At 38.6% G+C, this 17,058-nt stretch overlaps 1 protein-coding gene across 1 annotated transcript in view; it reads right to left on the minus strand.

Annotated features, from left to right (window-relative positions):
• Nucleotides 1-14,902: 14,902 nt before the first annotated feature.
• Nucleotides 14,903-17,058, minus strand: part of ANOS1 (anosmin 1) — a 104,918-nt gene continuing 102,762 nt past the window's right edge. Inside the window, exons 12-14 of the mRNA XM_063127520.1 lie at nt 16,724-16,944; nt 16,446-16,584; nt 14,903-15,315 (exon numbers count right to left, since the gene is read on the minus strand). Of these exons, the coding sequence (XP_062983590.1) occupies nt 15,257-15,315; nt 16,446-16,584; nt 16,724-16,944 (419 nt within the window). The 3' untranslated portion in view covers nt 14,903-15,256. The remainder of the gene's footprint in view (nt 15,316-16,445; nt 16,585-16,723; nt 16,945-17,058) is intronic.

Below are 17,058 nucleotides of genomic sequence, written 5' to 3' on the forward strand. Positions count from 1 at the left end.
TGCATGCTGTGCATTGCATTTAATGATGGTAAGTGTGTTCACATCTCAGTATTATAGAATGCACTGACCCAGCTTATAAATCTTTAAACAATTCTCCCTACCCATGAAGGAGCCTTTCATATTTCAAGCACATTGGTTCCATTGCTAGTAGAGCAATTTAGGGACAACAGGGGAGCAGCTACACATGCACACCCTCCATTTCAGACCACACAGGATTATTGCTCAGAGAAACTAGTAATTCAGGTTATTGTGACCCTTCTGCAATTTAATCCTGAATATATCTAAGAACAGGCCTTTGACTCTTGCTGCAAACCTTGCTCCTTCTACAAGGGCAGATAAAATTACTTCACACAACACATAGTCAAACTGTGGAATTTGCTACCACAAGATGTAGTGAAAACTGTTATCTTGAACAGCTTTAAAAGAGGATTAAGGAGGATAATATAGCTATCAATGGCTACTATTCATGATGGCTGTATATTACCAGTACCAGAGGCAGTATTTCTTTGAATTCCATTTACTTGGGAAGATAACTAGCAGAGGGCTATTGTTCTCATGAGGACATATTTGCAGACTTCCCAAAGGTTGGCCACTATGTGAATAGAATGCTGGACTAGCTGGGCCTCTGGTCTGATCCAGCATGACTCTTCTTAGGTTCCAACATAGGCCTGAAATGGTTCCTTTGATTGTCATCAACAAACAATGGTATTCATAAATTTTGGTATCATTGTAGCAGCCTTGCAAGGTCAGTATGTATTCCGTGTCAGACATTCATTTGGTCATCTCCCATTCTAAGCGGGCTTTCTGATGAGGTGTTGGAGGGGGATGTAAAAGAAACGTTTTAAAAATATGGGACTTTATTAAACCTCTGAGTTTTAAAATAAAGAACACCTGCTTTCTATCATGGAGCAGCAGGCCTCAGAATAAGAGATAATCCTATGGGTACCATTTAGAGAGGGAAGAAGATCTGACTGACTCTGTCTCTCTCTCTTTCACAGCCCCCCGCCCATGTTTCATACTACAAGTATTCATCAGATGCATCTATCTCCAGTTATTATGTGACATTAAAAAAGTAAACCGCAACATATGCTCTTAGCCCTAAGCGGCATATATAAAATACTATAAATCTTCTCTATAGAGACATGCTACATTACAATACTCTACAACAGCACTATAATATGCCATCATAACTTTCAAAGAGGCCTCTCTCTGCTGTACCAAATGATGGGGATGATGTTCAGCCTTTTCAATAACTACCATGGTCTGATGGTTCCAGTTCAACAGGTTGAGTTCCCCACTTACATGAGCCTCGGTGTTCCTGTTAAGAGTTCACACATTGTATCAGGCTGTAGGGTGCTAGCACTGGTCTGATGGTGAAATATCCAAAACACTGTTAAAGTCAACCGTTGTGGTTTGTGTTGACACAGCTGGATACACTCTAAAATGTTCATAGTCAGTAGGTTTGTGGGGGGGGGGGGGGTTGAGGATCAAATGGAACAAATTTGCGTGGTTTACAACTGTATGGAACAATCTCCACTTAAAGTGTTGGGCTGAAATCAGACAACTCTTACCATGTGGCTTTCACTCTGAGAAAGATATACTTAGCTCAATGTGTGGTTGTTGCCTACAGGTGACCTATTTTCCATATCTTTAGACCCCCATGGAAAACATTTTTGTAAAGGAGTGAACTGTGTACAGTTACAATAACAATTAACATATTGGGAAAACATTGTAACCTCATTGTATTTTGGCCAGTCTATAATGACTGAGGTTAAAGGATCTCCAGATGTTGTTGGATTCCAAGTCCATCAGCCTCAGTCAGCATGACCAATGGTCAGGAATGACAGGAGCTGGAGCCTGACAATAACTGGAAGACTGCAGCTGGCCAGTCACTACGGTAGATTATAAATCTGTAACTCAATTTTTAATAGTTTATTAAGGTCATTTACATTCTCAATTTATTGTACATTTGTTCATTCATTCATTCAAAGCATTTTTATCCCACTCCTCAGCCAAAAGGAATCCCATAACAGCTTATGTACAATCAGTTAAACAAGACACAGGCTTACAATCTATGAACATTTTCCTTCAAACAGTGACAGGATAGACATTCCAATAAATATTAAATCATGGGACTCATTCAAGATTATTAGAGCTGCAAGACTTCCTTCTTTTTTCTGCCTGATAGTGTTTTCCATGGTCAGCAGCTTTTTGGTACAAGGGGAGGAATTCTCAATATCTTCTTTGTCATCAGAGGAAACAACAGCCCAGCAATATACGGATGCAATGCAAACCTTTCCATTAGACAGTCATGATTAGAGCTGGTGCTTCGAGGTGTGGGAAAGCAAGGGGTTATTTCATGGCTGGTTCGGACAGAGCAAGTATCGCTTATTTGTTCCAGAATCCTAGGTACAATGTGATAGCTGAAGGATCTAAAAAAAAAAAAAAAGCAGCCAAATGGTGCATATTATCTTGTGGTTGGAGGGAATGGAAGCCTTTGTATTTTCAGAAATGGAGATGAACCATTGTAGTATGCATTGCTAGGTATAATCTCATAATGGCAACATGTTCCACAGATTAATTCATTCAGGGCACAAACTACATTTTGAGACTATGGGCCTTGCTAGACCTACCTGATAATCCAGTGGGGAGTCAGGGCGAGGCCGCGCTACAGCTAGTGTGGGCCGTCGCCCTTTTCTACACGTAACATGCGATGGGGAAAGGGAAATCCCCATTGCGTCCTTCATCTTTTTTTTAATTAAAGGGCCATGTGCGCAGGAGCGCACCAACAGAAAGGTAAGGTTTTTTTAAAAAAAAATTAAGGGTTCCCCGCTCCCCCTGCCGCTGATTTCCGCCCACAATGTCTGATGCCCCCCACCCGCTCGCTCGCCCGTCCCCGCTCGCCATGTCCACCCCCCGCTTGCTCACCCATCCCCGATCTCCTTGCTCTGGCCCCATTCTTCTTCTCCCCGTCTGCCATGTCTGATGCCCCCCCCGCCCGCTCGCCAGCCCACGCACCATGCCCACCAGATCACCCGCCTGCCATGTCCAATGCCCCCTCCGCACCCCCCGTCCGTGATCTCCCCACCCTGGCTCCACTCTTCCCCCCATCTCTCCTGCCAGGTCCACTCTTTCCCCTGGCCCCCATCTCTCCCCCCCCTGATTCCCCCCCCAGCCCGATGGGCACAGCGCTCCAATGAAGTGAGTAAGCGAGCAGCCGGGAAAAGCCACGGAAGTAGCTAGACCTTCCGCAGCCCCAGGCTGAGGAAAAGCCAGGCCATAAGCAGATCCGGTTATCCCAGGTTAAGGGAGGATTTAGCCCAGCCTGACCCCGGGATCCCCTGTGCATCATCTGCACGCACAGCAGGGAGCCCGGGCCTCACACCGGGCTAAGTCCTCATCTAGCAACGGCCTGTGTCTGAACTGCAGTCTTCATGGCCACAAAAACTGGCCTATAGGCGGAACTCTTCTGTTTCTTCCCCCATCACCTTGCCTTTTGTACCAATCTAGCCTTATGGAGTTCTGGAGAACTCTAAAGCCTGAGCACCCTTTTGTGACATTTTAGTTGGCCCTAATAACAGGGATTGCAGATTTTGGATTATTTTTCCTTATAGACCCACATGTGACAGAGAGAAGGAAGTGAGGACATATACAGCAATAGCATTCCCACCCTGCCTGCATTCTTTGATCTCTCTATGCACATGCAATGGGTAAATGTTTCTAGATGTCACTTACTCTTCAGTCTTTGCCCTCGGTGAAAGCTCATTCATAGATTGAAAATCCAAACACCAATCCACAAGCTCAGACTGAATGGCTTCCAATATGCCTGTCCCATTTTATTTCAGCTAAGTGCTTTATGCCTATACCCAATCATGTGATAGACACATTAGTGAAATTTTCCTTTGTCCTATATATATATATATATATATATATAGAGAGAGAGAGAGAGAGAGAGGGGGGGGGTGCAGAAATCACAGCAGAGAGCATCAGTACTTAGCATATATAGTACCTTCTTCACCCAGTGGTTAGGGTGTGATTTTGCTTTGGAAAAATTGAAATGTTTAAATGGGAATTCCAACAAATGTTGTTGTGTAAGCTGCTCCTGTTCAGGATTCCAGCCTGGACGTTCCATTCTCTGCCCCCCTCTCCCTCCAATAGGGTCAGCTTTATGTGCCCACTGAACATGGTCAGTCCTCATTGGGCTGTTTAAACAGGATTATTTATTTTTTATTGGTACTTCTGCAAATCTTAGGGATCCTCCAAGCCTAGAGATACTTTCCTCGTGTGTTTGAATAAAGATTCAGACTTGGAGAATGGAATTCACTGTTAATATGTAGCAAGGGTGAAGAACTATAAGCCAAATCCAGCCTTCCATTGTTCGCTGGATGGCCACACCTCCTTTCCCCTGACCCCGCCCCCTTTCCCTTGACTCTGCCCTCTTTCCCCTGTCCACCTATCATTTACTAGTTTCCTGGCTTTTGTGCAGTTTTTTTCCCATTCCAAAGAGTCTTGGTTTCGGGCAATAAGACCTTTAAGCTATGTCAATGTTTTTGGCCCCACCACTTTTGTCTTCAGCCCAATCCACCACTGGAATCCAGCCCCTGAGAGATTCTCTGAAATGGAATTCAGTCCTCTGGCTGAAAGAGGTTCAGCCACCCTGGCATATAGGTTACTATGAACCAGGACTTCAGGGACCATGTGATTTCTATAGCCATTAGGTACCAATATCAGAAGTCTGAGAGGATAAAGGTTTTTGTGTGTGTGTGTGTGTTTTAAGTTATAGTACCATAACCACCATTTGTTTGTGAGGGAAGGGAAAACAGAGGGGCACTGAGAAGATAAAACTTTGAAGGAAATGCAGACCTCTTCTTTACATACTATTGCTATTTCAGACAAGTGCAAGTTCTATTTCAGTAAGAATGCAAGACATTTATCCTTTGAACATGTCATGCTTAGTTTAATATATGATAATGAAGCCAAGTGGTTAATGAGAAGCGATTTCACCCATTATCAGAGCATTAAAAGTAGTTTAAGTATAATTTTCATATCTCTTCATTTGCAGGAACAGGCTTTCTGTAAGCCTCCTTGCTGCTCTCTCTGTAATGCCAAGCATCTCTAACTATGCATGCACAAAAAACAGGTGTTTGCCTTAACCACAAACAGTATACTAAACAACCAAGGAGGTTAAGGTGATAGATTTCAACAAAATTTTATAGTAAAATAGAAAGAAATGTACAATCAAAAGTATAGACCACTTACAATATACAGTACATACACATCAAAAATACAGTTAAAAAAGTGCTTCACTCTATAGGCTACTGGCCTATAGAGCATCATGACATTGGCCTATTGGCATGTTTTGAAAGAAAAGTCTGGCTGAACGATTTGTTCTTTTTCTCTCTGTGTTCACATCCTTTTCGCTGAGCTGCTGCCTTCTAAGTCAGCCTTCCTGTCTCTTAGAGCAGCTTTGACTTTGATGCAGCTGTGAAGGAAAGCAGGAAGCCCACGTAGATACTTTGCAATCCTTGCAGAAAAGTCAAAAGCCCAGTAACTGGAGCAGAAAGAAGAGTTAGCCTAGTAACAATGACAGGTCTTTGGCAACTCCGTCACTAAGGAAGCTTGTCAATGGTGACCAACATTTCTATTCGTGCTCCGTTCCTCTGCCTCCGTCATACCACCTGAATTATTTTTCACATGGACTCTGGGTCCCAATGAAGGTGCAGTCTAAAGTTCAAATTATAGCAAGAAACATTTAAATGAGTGGATCTTGTGGTATTTTTACCACACATTGCAAGTTACAGAAGAGCCCAAGTATTGTCAAAGCCCATTTTCTGAGCAAAAAATTCCTTGCTAAATTTGTTACTGTTCAAGCTCATCTTGGGAGAAAAAGAATCCTTAACTTTAGCACAAAGGCAGTTGTTTTGACTTCTGTATGATTTGGTTTGTCTAACTAAATTATCCGTAGCATTCTAGCACATTTTTCACACATGAGGTTTTTATTGACCAGTTAATGCCGAAATGGGTGTTTAATTATCCCGTAACCAAACATTTGTTTCTGTTCTGGAGATTTTATTTTTAAGCCACTTTTCTTAAAAATAAATAAATCACAAATATGGTAGCTTCACGGGTGAGAAATAGTTTTACAGCTGTAGAGATAAGTTAGCCTACAAAAATAAATACCCCACCAGAATTTGACAACAATTATCTACAAAAAATAGCCTGACTGAAATAATCTAATAAAAGCTTCAAGAAACCATGACTGTAATATATATATATATATATATATATATATATATCGTTCCAAGAACAGAAATGTGCTATTTAAGCTGAAGTCGTAGCTTGGATTGCAGCAAGAGAAAGCTTCACAAGGCAAAAAAAATGGAATCTAAAATGCATTCCATTTTCAAGTAGCATTTGATATTTAACATGCACACTTTCTATTGCTCAATTCCCTGGGTGATTTTAGGATAATTATTATCAGAAAATACCAAAACAAAAAGACCATTTTCTATGTATGAAAACAAAATGCAAATTATTCATGTGAGACACCCCTCCCCCACAAAAAAAGTATGAAATGATTGAACACATATTTTAGCTCCTGAGGGACAAAATATAGCAAAGATTTAAAGTAGTGTCAGCATTGTGTTGGCTGATATTATCCAGACACGGGGAATTTAAATTGCTCTGGGTATCTCTAGCTATCGAACTGCCTCTGTGTTATTCACTCACATCTGCTTAAACCAATGAACTGAAAGTGGGTTCTTCCACAGTCTAGATCATGTAACCGAAGAATAATTTGAAGGGCGAGCAGTTTGCTAACCTATAAGTGACAATGATACCTACCAGTTCGATGTTGCCTTCATACTTATGTACAAAACTCTAACTTTTATCCCAGCCAGATAAGAAGCTATTCTAGTAACTGCAATAAATAAATAAATAAAACATGTTAAGTGCTGAGCAGAGATATGATTTTTACCAGAAAACTGGGAGTATCATATTACTTTACTTACACAGGACATTGTCACATGATCATCATTTCTTAACTTACTTATGTGTGTGCTTGATACGAGATAAGTTTCCCCAATGAGGCTAAATGAACCGGGGGGGGGGGGGGGATGAGGGAACAAGTAGTCATTTATTTATTTATTTATTTATTTATTTATTTATTTATTTATTTATTTATTTATAAAGCAGACAGATAAAAAGATATTAGTCTGAGGTAATTGGTAAACAGCTCTACTGAATAACTATGACCATTTAAGCCAGGTATTTCAAAATATGATGCTTATTTGATGTGGACACAAAAAATTCCAAGGGTAATTAAGGAGAAACTTATTGTTGGGAAGGTATCTAATTAATCCCATCCAATGTTGTTAAATTAGGATGGCCCATTCCATTCTTTCCTCTATATGATGGTGATAAGTGATTAACAACCAAGGTGTTAATAAACTGCAGAAATCACAAACCCTATTTGCATGAAGTCTAAGGTTGTGCTTTCACATATTTAGAATAATTTCAGAGTTGAAGTATTTAACTAAAAAATCAGATCCAACTGTAGCTCTGACTACATGGGGGATTCAGAATTTTAATTTTGTTTTATATCATTTGGGTTTGTGTTAATTTATGTTAACATGTTACTTTTATGTAGTTATGGAGTTTTCTTTGTACAATGTTTGTTTTGTTAAATGATTGTTGATGGCTACATAAAAAAAATGACCTGCAATTAAAGTGTACAAGTCATTTAGAAGCAACCCACCAAGAGCAAAGTACCAATCCTGTCCACTATAGAAGTAGTTTCAATTGTCCCATTTTCAGGAGACCCATTCAACACTGATGCACCTCCTGAGGAACCCATCTAGCAGTGTGCTTGTTTTATGAAAACTTTAATTGCTTTTAACATATTTTCCATTCCAATGAGGAAGACCACTTACTGTTCAGTGTATCATGCTGGCTTTTTGAAATTATTACTCTATTCAAATACGTTATTTCCCACAGGATATAATACACTGTAGCCACCCTGATGATTGCACAGTGAGCCTTTTATTCCAAAGCAGGAAACATGGCTACTGGTCTTTGAAAGGAATGCCCTTATCTATCAAAAGATAGATACAGTTCATATCAACCTCACTTAAATTAGAACCTGCCAGGGGAGGTCCAGTCCTTTCCAAACTGAGCATGGAGATGAACCCAGATACTATTATTGAAGTATATAAATTCCATCCTTTTTCCTCTGTACAACCCAGAAAGTTCTCTTTGTTCTCATCATTGTGCTTTTAACCTGTTGGTTGTTTTATTGTTTTTTTAATTTTTGTGAACCGCCCAGAGAGCTTCCGCTATTGGGCGGTATAAAAATGTAATAAATAAATAAATAAATAAATAAAATCATCGTACAACTTATATGTATAGTAAACCTGTACTGTTGTTGGTTTCATTTCACCATGCCCTTTCCAATCTGTATAAGGCCAAAGGTCTCTTCTCCAGAGATTTTTCCCACCCCCTTCTAAAGCCTTACTTGGGTGGAAAACAGGATATTCTCTGGGAAAGTATCATATTCAAAGCTTTTACTTCTCCAGCTGCAAGAACAGTGGCTACAAACCCACCTACAAATGTCAAGACAAGAAGTGTTATCTGTCAATGAAAACAAAACTGGGGCAAATCCAACTGTTTACTGCAAAATCTATTCCTGTCATATCACCTGGAATTATACATATTTGTTATATTCAAAAAGTCATGTCCGACTACAATCCATAGTCTGGTTCCTTTCATTTTCTTTCTATTGTATTGTCCTCGGACAAGAGCCAGTATTTTGGCTTTAGGCTTTTCTTGGTAAGACTGGGTTTATTCCAGGTAATAAAAATATAGTACCTGTAAACAACAGAACTGGAAATCTCCCCCTCCACACATACACACACTGAACAGTACAATGCTAGTTAAAAACAAAAGAAACAGCAACAGCAACAAGTCTTGCTTTTTCATTGAATGAAACTTCATTTGGTTTGGTACTACATACTACTGGCCATTCTGTAGTTGAAGGAAACAAGATCTAGAAAATGTTACTGATAATGCTGACACACACAAAGTAGGTCAAGCAATCTTTTGCTGGATAGCTTTTGGTACTAATGCACAAGCTTCCATTTTTAATGGAATTGTTTGGTTTATACAGTTGGCTGGATTAACCCAGTTTCACTAGCCATCAGTTTTCCCAGCTTTCAGAATTGAGAGGAATTTAGCAATGGTGCTATTATATACCATTTTAAATGAAAACTCAGTATCGTATAAAAGATAAATGCAATGCACATCGAAATATCCACTTAAAGGTTTTGTGTATGCGTGGGATGGCCCATTGCATATTTAGCTGGAATTAATCTTAGGCTTACTTATAAACAGCTGCTGTGCCATATAGCAACAATCACCAATCATATAGCTCTTGGTTGTCTGAATCCAACTTTTATCAGGCAGAATAAGAAGTGATGTGCAAGTTAATTTACCATTTTTGGAAAATAATATATTAGCAGCAATACAAACTTTCTATAATTATTTATAACCCTGTTTTGTCTCTTTATGAGATTTATGTTCAGGTATATATTCTGCTTGATGAAGTTTTATGAAACTCTTCACAAATCTATCTTCCTCCAATAAAAGACATCATTTTTCCTGCTTTGAATCTACTTTTTCCAAAGACCCAACAACTCCAATAATGTTGGGAAGAACTAAACAGTTCTAATATATTGAAGTCTATTTTAGCTTCCCTAGCATACGTTAAGATTATTGTAAATAATTGGCTGTTTGTTATTTTCACACTTCATTAGGCATAAAGAAATACCATACTTTAATGTACTAGACTCCAGAAAAATTGAAACACTTGTAGAACTCCCTTCTTCTAAAGATAAATAGGGGAATAGAACTGTTCATAGTGTCCATATGCCAATAATGCATTTAGCAAGTTTGGATTAAAAACAAAACAAGTTCTGCCAATGGCTTACATTCTAACACAACACAATAAATGAGAGATATGAAAAGAGAAGGAAAGGAGTAGGTAAATCTGAACTTCCAGTTCTATCTATCTTTGATGTAGTCCTAGTGAGGTTGATATGAACTTTGATGTAGGCTCAAGTTAAAGGAAGCCAGATTCCGGCTGGACATCAGGAAAAACTTCCTAACTGTTAGAGCAGTGCGACGGTGGAATCAGTTACCTAGGGAGGTTGTGGGCTCTCCCACACTAGAGGCCTTCAAGAGGCAGCTGGACAACCATCTGTCAGGGATGCTTTAGGGTGGATTCCTGCATTGAGCAGGGGGTTGGACTCGATGGCCTTGTAGGCCCCTTCCAACTCTGCTATTCTATGATTCTATGATTCTATATATACCCACAAAGAGTAATACAGATTAGTTAAATCCTTTAGAAAATGTAATCTGTGGCATAGTTTTGGCTTGGCAAAGAAAAGTAACTGAACTATTTTAGCACCACCATACATCATGCAATCTTAATTTGACATTTGCAGTTTCACAAGAATTTCAATGGTTTGATATTTGAAACAGGTCATGTAGGTTATCATTCCAATTCATCTAGGAGCTTCCACTCATGCATTCCCAAGCAGATGGAGAATTGCTCAGGCAAATAACTGATGCATTGGCTTTGGATCCCATATAGAACTTTAGTTAAACTTTGGAGCAGAGAATAGGGAGGTGGGTTTAGACTACTTCTAGTCTACCCTTCTTACTGAAGAGTAGCTGACCTGCACTAGTCAGAATGTTCAACTGGAGCTCGGAATGCTGAACCCTAGCTCTGAACATGCATTGGTATGGATTGGAGACACTCTCTATGGAGGACTGCAGTTATAGGAAGCCACCTCAATAATTCTACTTATTATTATTGCAATTATTGATATGCTGCCTTTCAGGAAACAAATCCTAACAAGGCAGGTAATATGTAACATAAAAATAATACAATCACAACAAATAATTTAATAAAAAATAAAGCATACATCATAAAGATCCTTCCCACAGGACAGTTGGTGGAAGATGGCCCTAGGCACAAGAAGAATCTACTTCGAACATCTCTCTCTCTCTCTCTCCTGAAATCTTCCCACAGAGCAGTTAATGGTAGATGGTCCTGGCAGTGGGGGAGGGAAAATTCAGCTGGGGCAGGCTCTAAAGTCTTTTCCTTCTCCTCAATAATCAATAACGATAGCCAGATAAGAACTACATAAGACTAAATTTCTATATAGAAGAGTAGTTTATTACTTAAACTTATGTACAAAATCTAGACACGAAAATAATGAGAAACAGAGCAAACTATTTACATTATTTTTACAATGTTTTTTACAAGAAACATTATTCTCTCTAACATCACACATACGCGTGCACACACACACATACATACACACATACAAATTAACCCTCTTCTGTATAACATATATAAATAAATACTGATTTTTAAATGACTGTTATAAGAACATGATTTCTACAGCCAATTTAGTTAACAGATAAGTAGCTCCGTTATCTCCACACTACAATATAATTACATGAAAAGAAAAAAAATATTTTACATATAGAAACTCTGTTAATTACTTTGTAAATTGTACCTTACCAATATATTCAATAGAGGTAAATACAGTCATACATGTCATGCCTATAACTGAGCTATGAGTTTCGGCATGCAAAACCATATAGATCCATCAACATCTGTAGGTATTAATTTACTTTTGTTTTTAAATAAAGTTTTGATTTTTTTTTAAAAAAAAAACATGCAACAACTTATAAGCATCATATTCCTAGGTTACAATGTACAGGTGTGGATATTTATAGCAACTTATGTGTCCACAGGTATTGATCAGATTTAAGAACACTCAACAACAAAAACAGGATTTTTTTAAAAAAAAATGAACACTGCAATCTAAAAATAAATAAGTTAGTATCACAACTTTTATAACCCCATTTTTAATTATTAAAAAAGGTGGTAATGATTGGAATGAAACTATTTCAGTTCTGATCCTATATTTTTTGAAGGCAGCTAATGTTCTTGTAACTGAACCCCATTCTTGTAGAGACAAGCACTGTGTGCATCATGATACAACTCAGGGATTTCAATGAAGTTTAAGCATTCATGTAACTGTTTTTAGAGTCCACCTAGTATGGTAGTCCAATACAGAAATCAATGGAAGTCTCACTCCCTATGTTCAGGGATGCTTACATATGCTTGTATATTATTTGATTTCTCACGACATGATTACTCGCAGCTGACTTTGCCAATCAACTCCATTGAACAGCACTGTGTTGGCTGTGATTGGAATTGCTGCATTTAATCTGCAAGTGATAAAATGAGAAAGATGCAGGAGAACCATCCTTCAAAACATTGGGACACAGAAGGACCAACCAGGAGGACCCACCACTACTGCAATGGGGAGCTAGCAGTTTAAAAAAGCAACTAAAAACTTGTGGAAATGCTCATTTCTGGAATGGCCCAGGTCAGCAGAACTTGCAGAAGGAAATTCTGCTACCCTGTCCAAGGTTGCTTTCTGAATGGTTGGCTTTCTGTTGCATGAGGGGTGAATCCCACTGGTGCAATGGAATGAGTAGGAATCCAGCATGAGTACTGGGTACTGCCCAGTGTGTGTATGTGTGGTCCCTGCTCTATTTCCCTTGAAGGAAGGAAGAAAATTAAGTGGGAAATGAATGCATACACACCATCTCAATCTTTTGATAACTTGTAGCTCAACAAGTGACCTGTTTCCATTGTCTTGCGTGACAATCAGGTGTCACAAAAGCTATGTTTGTAGCACTGTAACAAGTGCTTCATACATGTAAGTCTACTTGAAACTCCTGAAATGATTAACATGAACAATAGCAGTGTAGTGGAACCAGTGCTTGCAGGGACATAGCACTGGCAATTTTTGATTAGTAGGGACATCTCCTCCTGCTTTAGAATTCTCTGATACCTCTGAGCTTAGGTGCAATCCTCAGAGTGGGGGGGGGAGGTTGATTTTCCCAGCAACAATATTTTGTTCCTTCTTGTAATACAAAATATTTTTATACAGGCTTCATACTGAATGCACAATTAAGACCCATTAGATTTATGAAAGACCCGCTCCTGATAGAGATGAAAACTGATACAACTTCTTTGTTGCTATGCATCAACGCAACTGCCTGAATTTCTCTTGGAGTTGTGGGTTTGAGTATTGTCATGATGAGTACCTGCACTTCGAAATTTATCATTACTCCACTAGCAAACAAGCAAGGAACCATGTTTGCATATGCCAATTAAGGAGTGGGAGCTTTCAAAGAAATAATCAAGGACAACTCTGCCTTTGCTTTCCTGTCTCTGTAACACAAATATTAATATGGTGTCTCTTTTCCTTAAAGAAAGCAGTATGTTCTTATTCTTCTCTATGAACAGTTTAAAAATATTGGAAAAATTCTCTTTTCTAAAAAAACCAAAAAACCCAGAATGCATCCAGCTTCTTAAAATGACTGAATACATAGATATGAAGAAAAGTGGTACAAACCCTGTAATTTTCCACTAAGGGTTAGGGTAAAGGAAGACTCATTGTTTCTTCTAGGATTTAACACCTAAATCAGTATTTTATATTAATTAACACGCAACGTAGAGTTATAAAGATGCAGGGTTTTTTAAAACTTCCCATCATCGATATTAAATCATGCTTATAAAGCCAAACAGACGAGAAAATAAGATCAGCTGTAATTCTGAAAGCATGACCCAGAGCTGCAGTGCCGAAAAGAAAACATGTGGAAATTGTTTAGGCTAACAAAGTTTGAATATGATGCTCCCTTTATAATTAAGTAAATAAGGTTTTCTTTTTTTAAAAAAAATTGCTGGAAGTCCTCAGAAGTGTTGTTTAGTTCAATAAAATGACATCAATATTTGAGTAACTAACAATGCAAGCCATTCTGTCACCATGATCCTGAGCCCCATATGCATGGCAATTTTCACATGATGTAATCTTCCCAGTGTGTGGACTTCTATACTCAGTGAGGGAGCAGATTGCACAATCATTCTTCGGCATGTACAAAGATGCTTCCTTTATTGAAATGAAAAAGAAAGCCATTGCTGCCTGGGATATTCAATGCGCACACTGCTAGGTACAGGTCAAATCTCTTTTGTTGGCTATTAAGCACTGGAAAGGATAACTATAATGCAAGGATAAATAAAACCCAAGCGATACACCACTAAAGAATTTGGTCTTTTACCAAAGGAATGAACTGCATCTTGAAGTTCAAATTTTTTTATGGCTTTGCCTTGGTGACATTGAATGGCACATGGTCATGATCCACAATCTACTTAAGACAGCCTGCTTTCACTTCAGTTTCTGTAATCTGATTTTAACTATTCCAACTGGTTTAAGTAATTTGTGGCTCCCACTGTGAAAAACCACTGACAACATTAATACATTTCATTTGGCAATAATAGTTCCCAATTAATCTAATATAATATGGCTATACTAAAACTGCAGAAGGTTTGACCACATATATGTCCCACCTAAAAATGATTGTTTGCATTTACATCTGAATGTCTTGAAATTGGCCATCCACAAAATTCAGCATTATTTATTCATTAAACTTTTTATTTATTTCAGCTAATGCACTCACTTTCTGCCAATGTCATCTGGGATTGGCAACGTTCACATGTAAATGGAAACATTCATTAACTTTAGAACATTGAGTGTAACATATATATTGAATAAGAAAATATATCTTGCTTCTATCTATGTAGAGTGTAAACATGGACTTCATAAAACCAAGATGGAATTTGTGTCACCTAAACTCTGTTTCTTATGACAGCTAATAACAGGACCAGGTTTTTATGTATACATGATATATATAAACTGTTAACAGTTTAAGAAATGTTGGTTTACATCTATAGGTTTAAAACTCTGCATAATTAAAAAGAAAAACCATACACAAAGACGTATAAAGACTGAGAAGACTGTGAGTGTTCTACAATGTACACTATGATGCTAGTAAATCACTACACTTTGATATTCTTAAATTTTCACAGATGTTGAATGTTTCAATTACATGAATACAGTTGATCATTGCATGACATACAGTACTTCATCCTAGAATTAGTACAAACATGCTTTCTTCAGTCCATATGATGTAGATATCTCTACTCATTTCATATAGGGTAAACATCCACTAGAACATAGATCATTACATATTCCAGTACAGATGCATTTTTTCTGATCTTGCAAGAGCTCAGTTTATAGTCTTTCCCAGTTAGTTAATGTTCCAATACAATTTAGTATTTTTCAGGTGGTGGCTTGTTGTGATGGGGATGATGTTGCTTCAGATGAGGCCCTAAAAAGGAACACATTGGTCAAATAACTGTAATTCATAAAAATCAAAACTAATGTTGGTAGACAAAAATATGTTATATTGAATTCATCAGAAGAATATATAAACAGGTTTATTCAATGTCCAGGGACAGCATGGTCAATGTTCAGGGATGATGTAGCCCAAAACATCTGGAGGGCACCATATTTGGGAAGGCTGGTTTATATAATAGTAAACTAGATGGACCATCGGTCCATCTGGGTCAGTATTTCTATGTTTTTCTTCTATCATGGAATATAGAAAGCTATGTTCCATGAGAGGATCCAAGTACCTCCTGCTAACCTGTCCACGTTAGCTTTGCCCAAAGCTTACTCAGAAGTGACGAAGGCCTTGTAACTGGGCCTCCACTACACCTTCGAAAAGATAGAAAACTAAATTACAAAACATTAGTAGCATAGTGAATACCAGAAGCCTGGAAATCATCCCAGGGATGAGAACTAGATTTAGCAGGATGAGGATTTAAATCAGCATCCTGTGTACCAAAAACTTTGGTGAATGTAGTTCATAATTCCTATGTTCTTACTAGAAAACTACTTTCCCAGGGTTCCTGCTTTCCTAGACTAGCCTTCCCCAACCTGGTGACCTCCAGATATATCGTATAGTTTATAATACCAATTTATCATGGCTCAGCTATGCTAGCTGGGGGTGGTGGGAGTTGTAGGCCAACACATTTAGAGAGCTGCAGGTTGTGGAAGGCTGCTCTAGAAACAACAGCATGGAGGTCCAGTCACCAACTTTCCCTGTGCTGGAAGATGTTAGAAAAGAGCATTAATGGAAAAGGCTGACAACAGAATGAACCAATTTCGAGCTGGACCTAAACTTGTAAGGAGTTTCATCTGAATTTGGAATGGTTTGAACAGTTCCAAGCTGAAATATTCATTTGCAAAACCACCCACACTCATATCCACTGGAGGATGGCTAATGGCGTATTCCTGACTTCAAATGCACTCCCTATTTTAAAAATCAAGGATCCTTTGACAGTGTAACAAACTCTTGATCTTTTCTGTATTCTTTATGAGAGGGGGAGAAAGAAGTGCTTTTCTAGATATATATGCATCAATCAGAATCTTTTCCTGTAGGACGTCAACACTCACTGTGTGGAGGTATCAGCAATTCAGGTGTTCGGAATGACTTTATGGTAGCTGGCCCCTCACCACCTGTTGTCAGCACTTGGACTTCTAAGCGGTAAAGAGTTGATGGTCTCAGGTTGGGCACTGTCAGTACGTAGTGATCCTTAAAGGAAATGGAAAAAGTTATTCCAAGGGAGATTGTGCATTTACTGGATTGAAGATGTCCATTATCATCATGTGCTCACCACTGTCGCTTTGACTCTTCCTTCCTATCACATACCACAGAAGTCGCAGATACTTACTACTGGCAGTATTTGTGACTGGGAAATAATGCTGTTGGGCAAGCTGTTCTGTCTACTCTCTGTCGTAACTTCTGCCCAAGTGACTTGGAACCCTGTCATGGGTTGATGTAGATTTGCTTTTGATATTTTCCAGGAAAAGTGGCCAGTAATGTTGATGTCTTGAACAATGAATGAAGCAGAAAGATTCTCTGGCTTTGCCAACACTTTTGGGACAACCGGAGCTGCAAAACATACACATACCATCACTACCACCACCACAAAGCATGAAAAAAAGATGTTAGCATTTCTATCAAGCTTTTAATAACAATTTTTTAAAACACACACACACAAAGAAT

The sequence above is a fragment of the Elgaria multicarinata genome, chromosome 5, assembly GCF_023053635.1.
Source record: "Elgaria multicarinata webbii isolate HBS135686 ecotype San Diego chromosome 5, rElgMul1.1.pri, whole genome shotgun sequence".
NCBI lineage: Eukaryota > Metazoa > Chordata > Lepidosauria > Squamata > Anguidae > Elgaria > Elgaria multicarinata.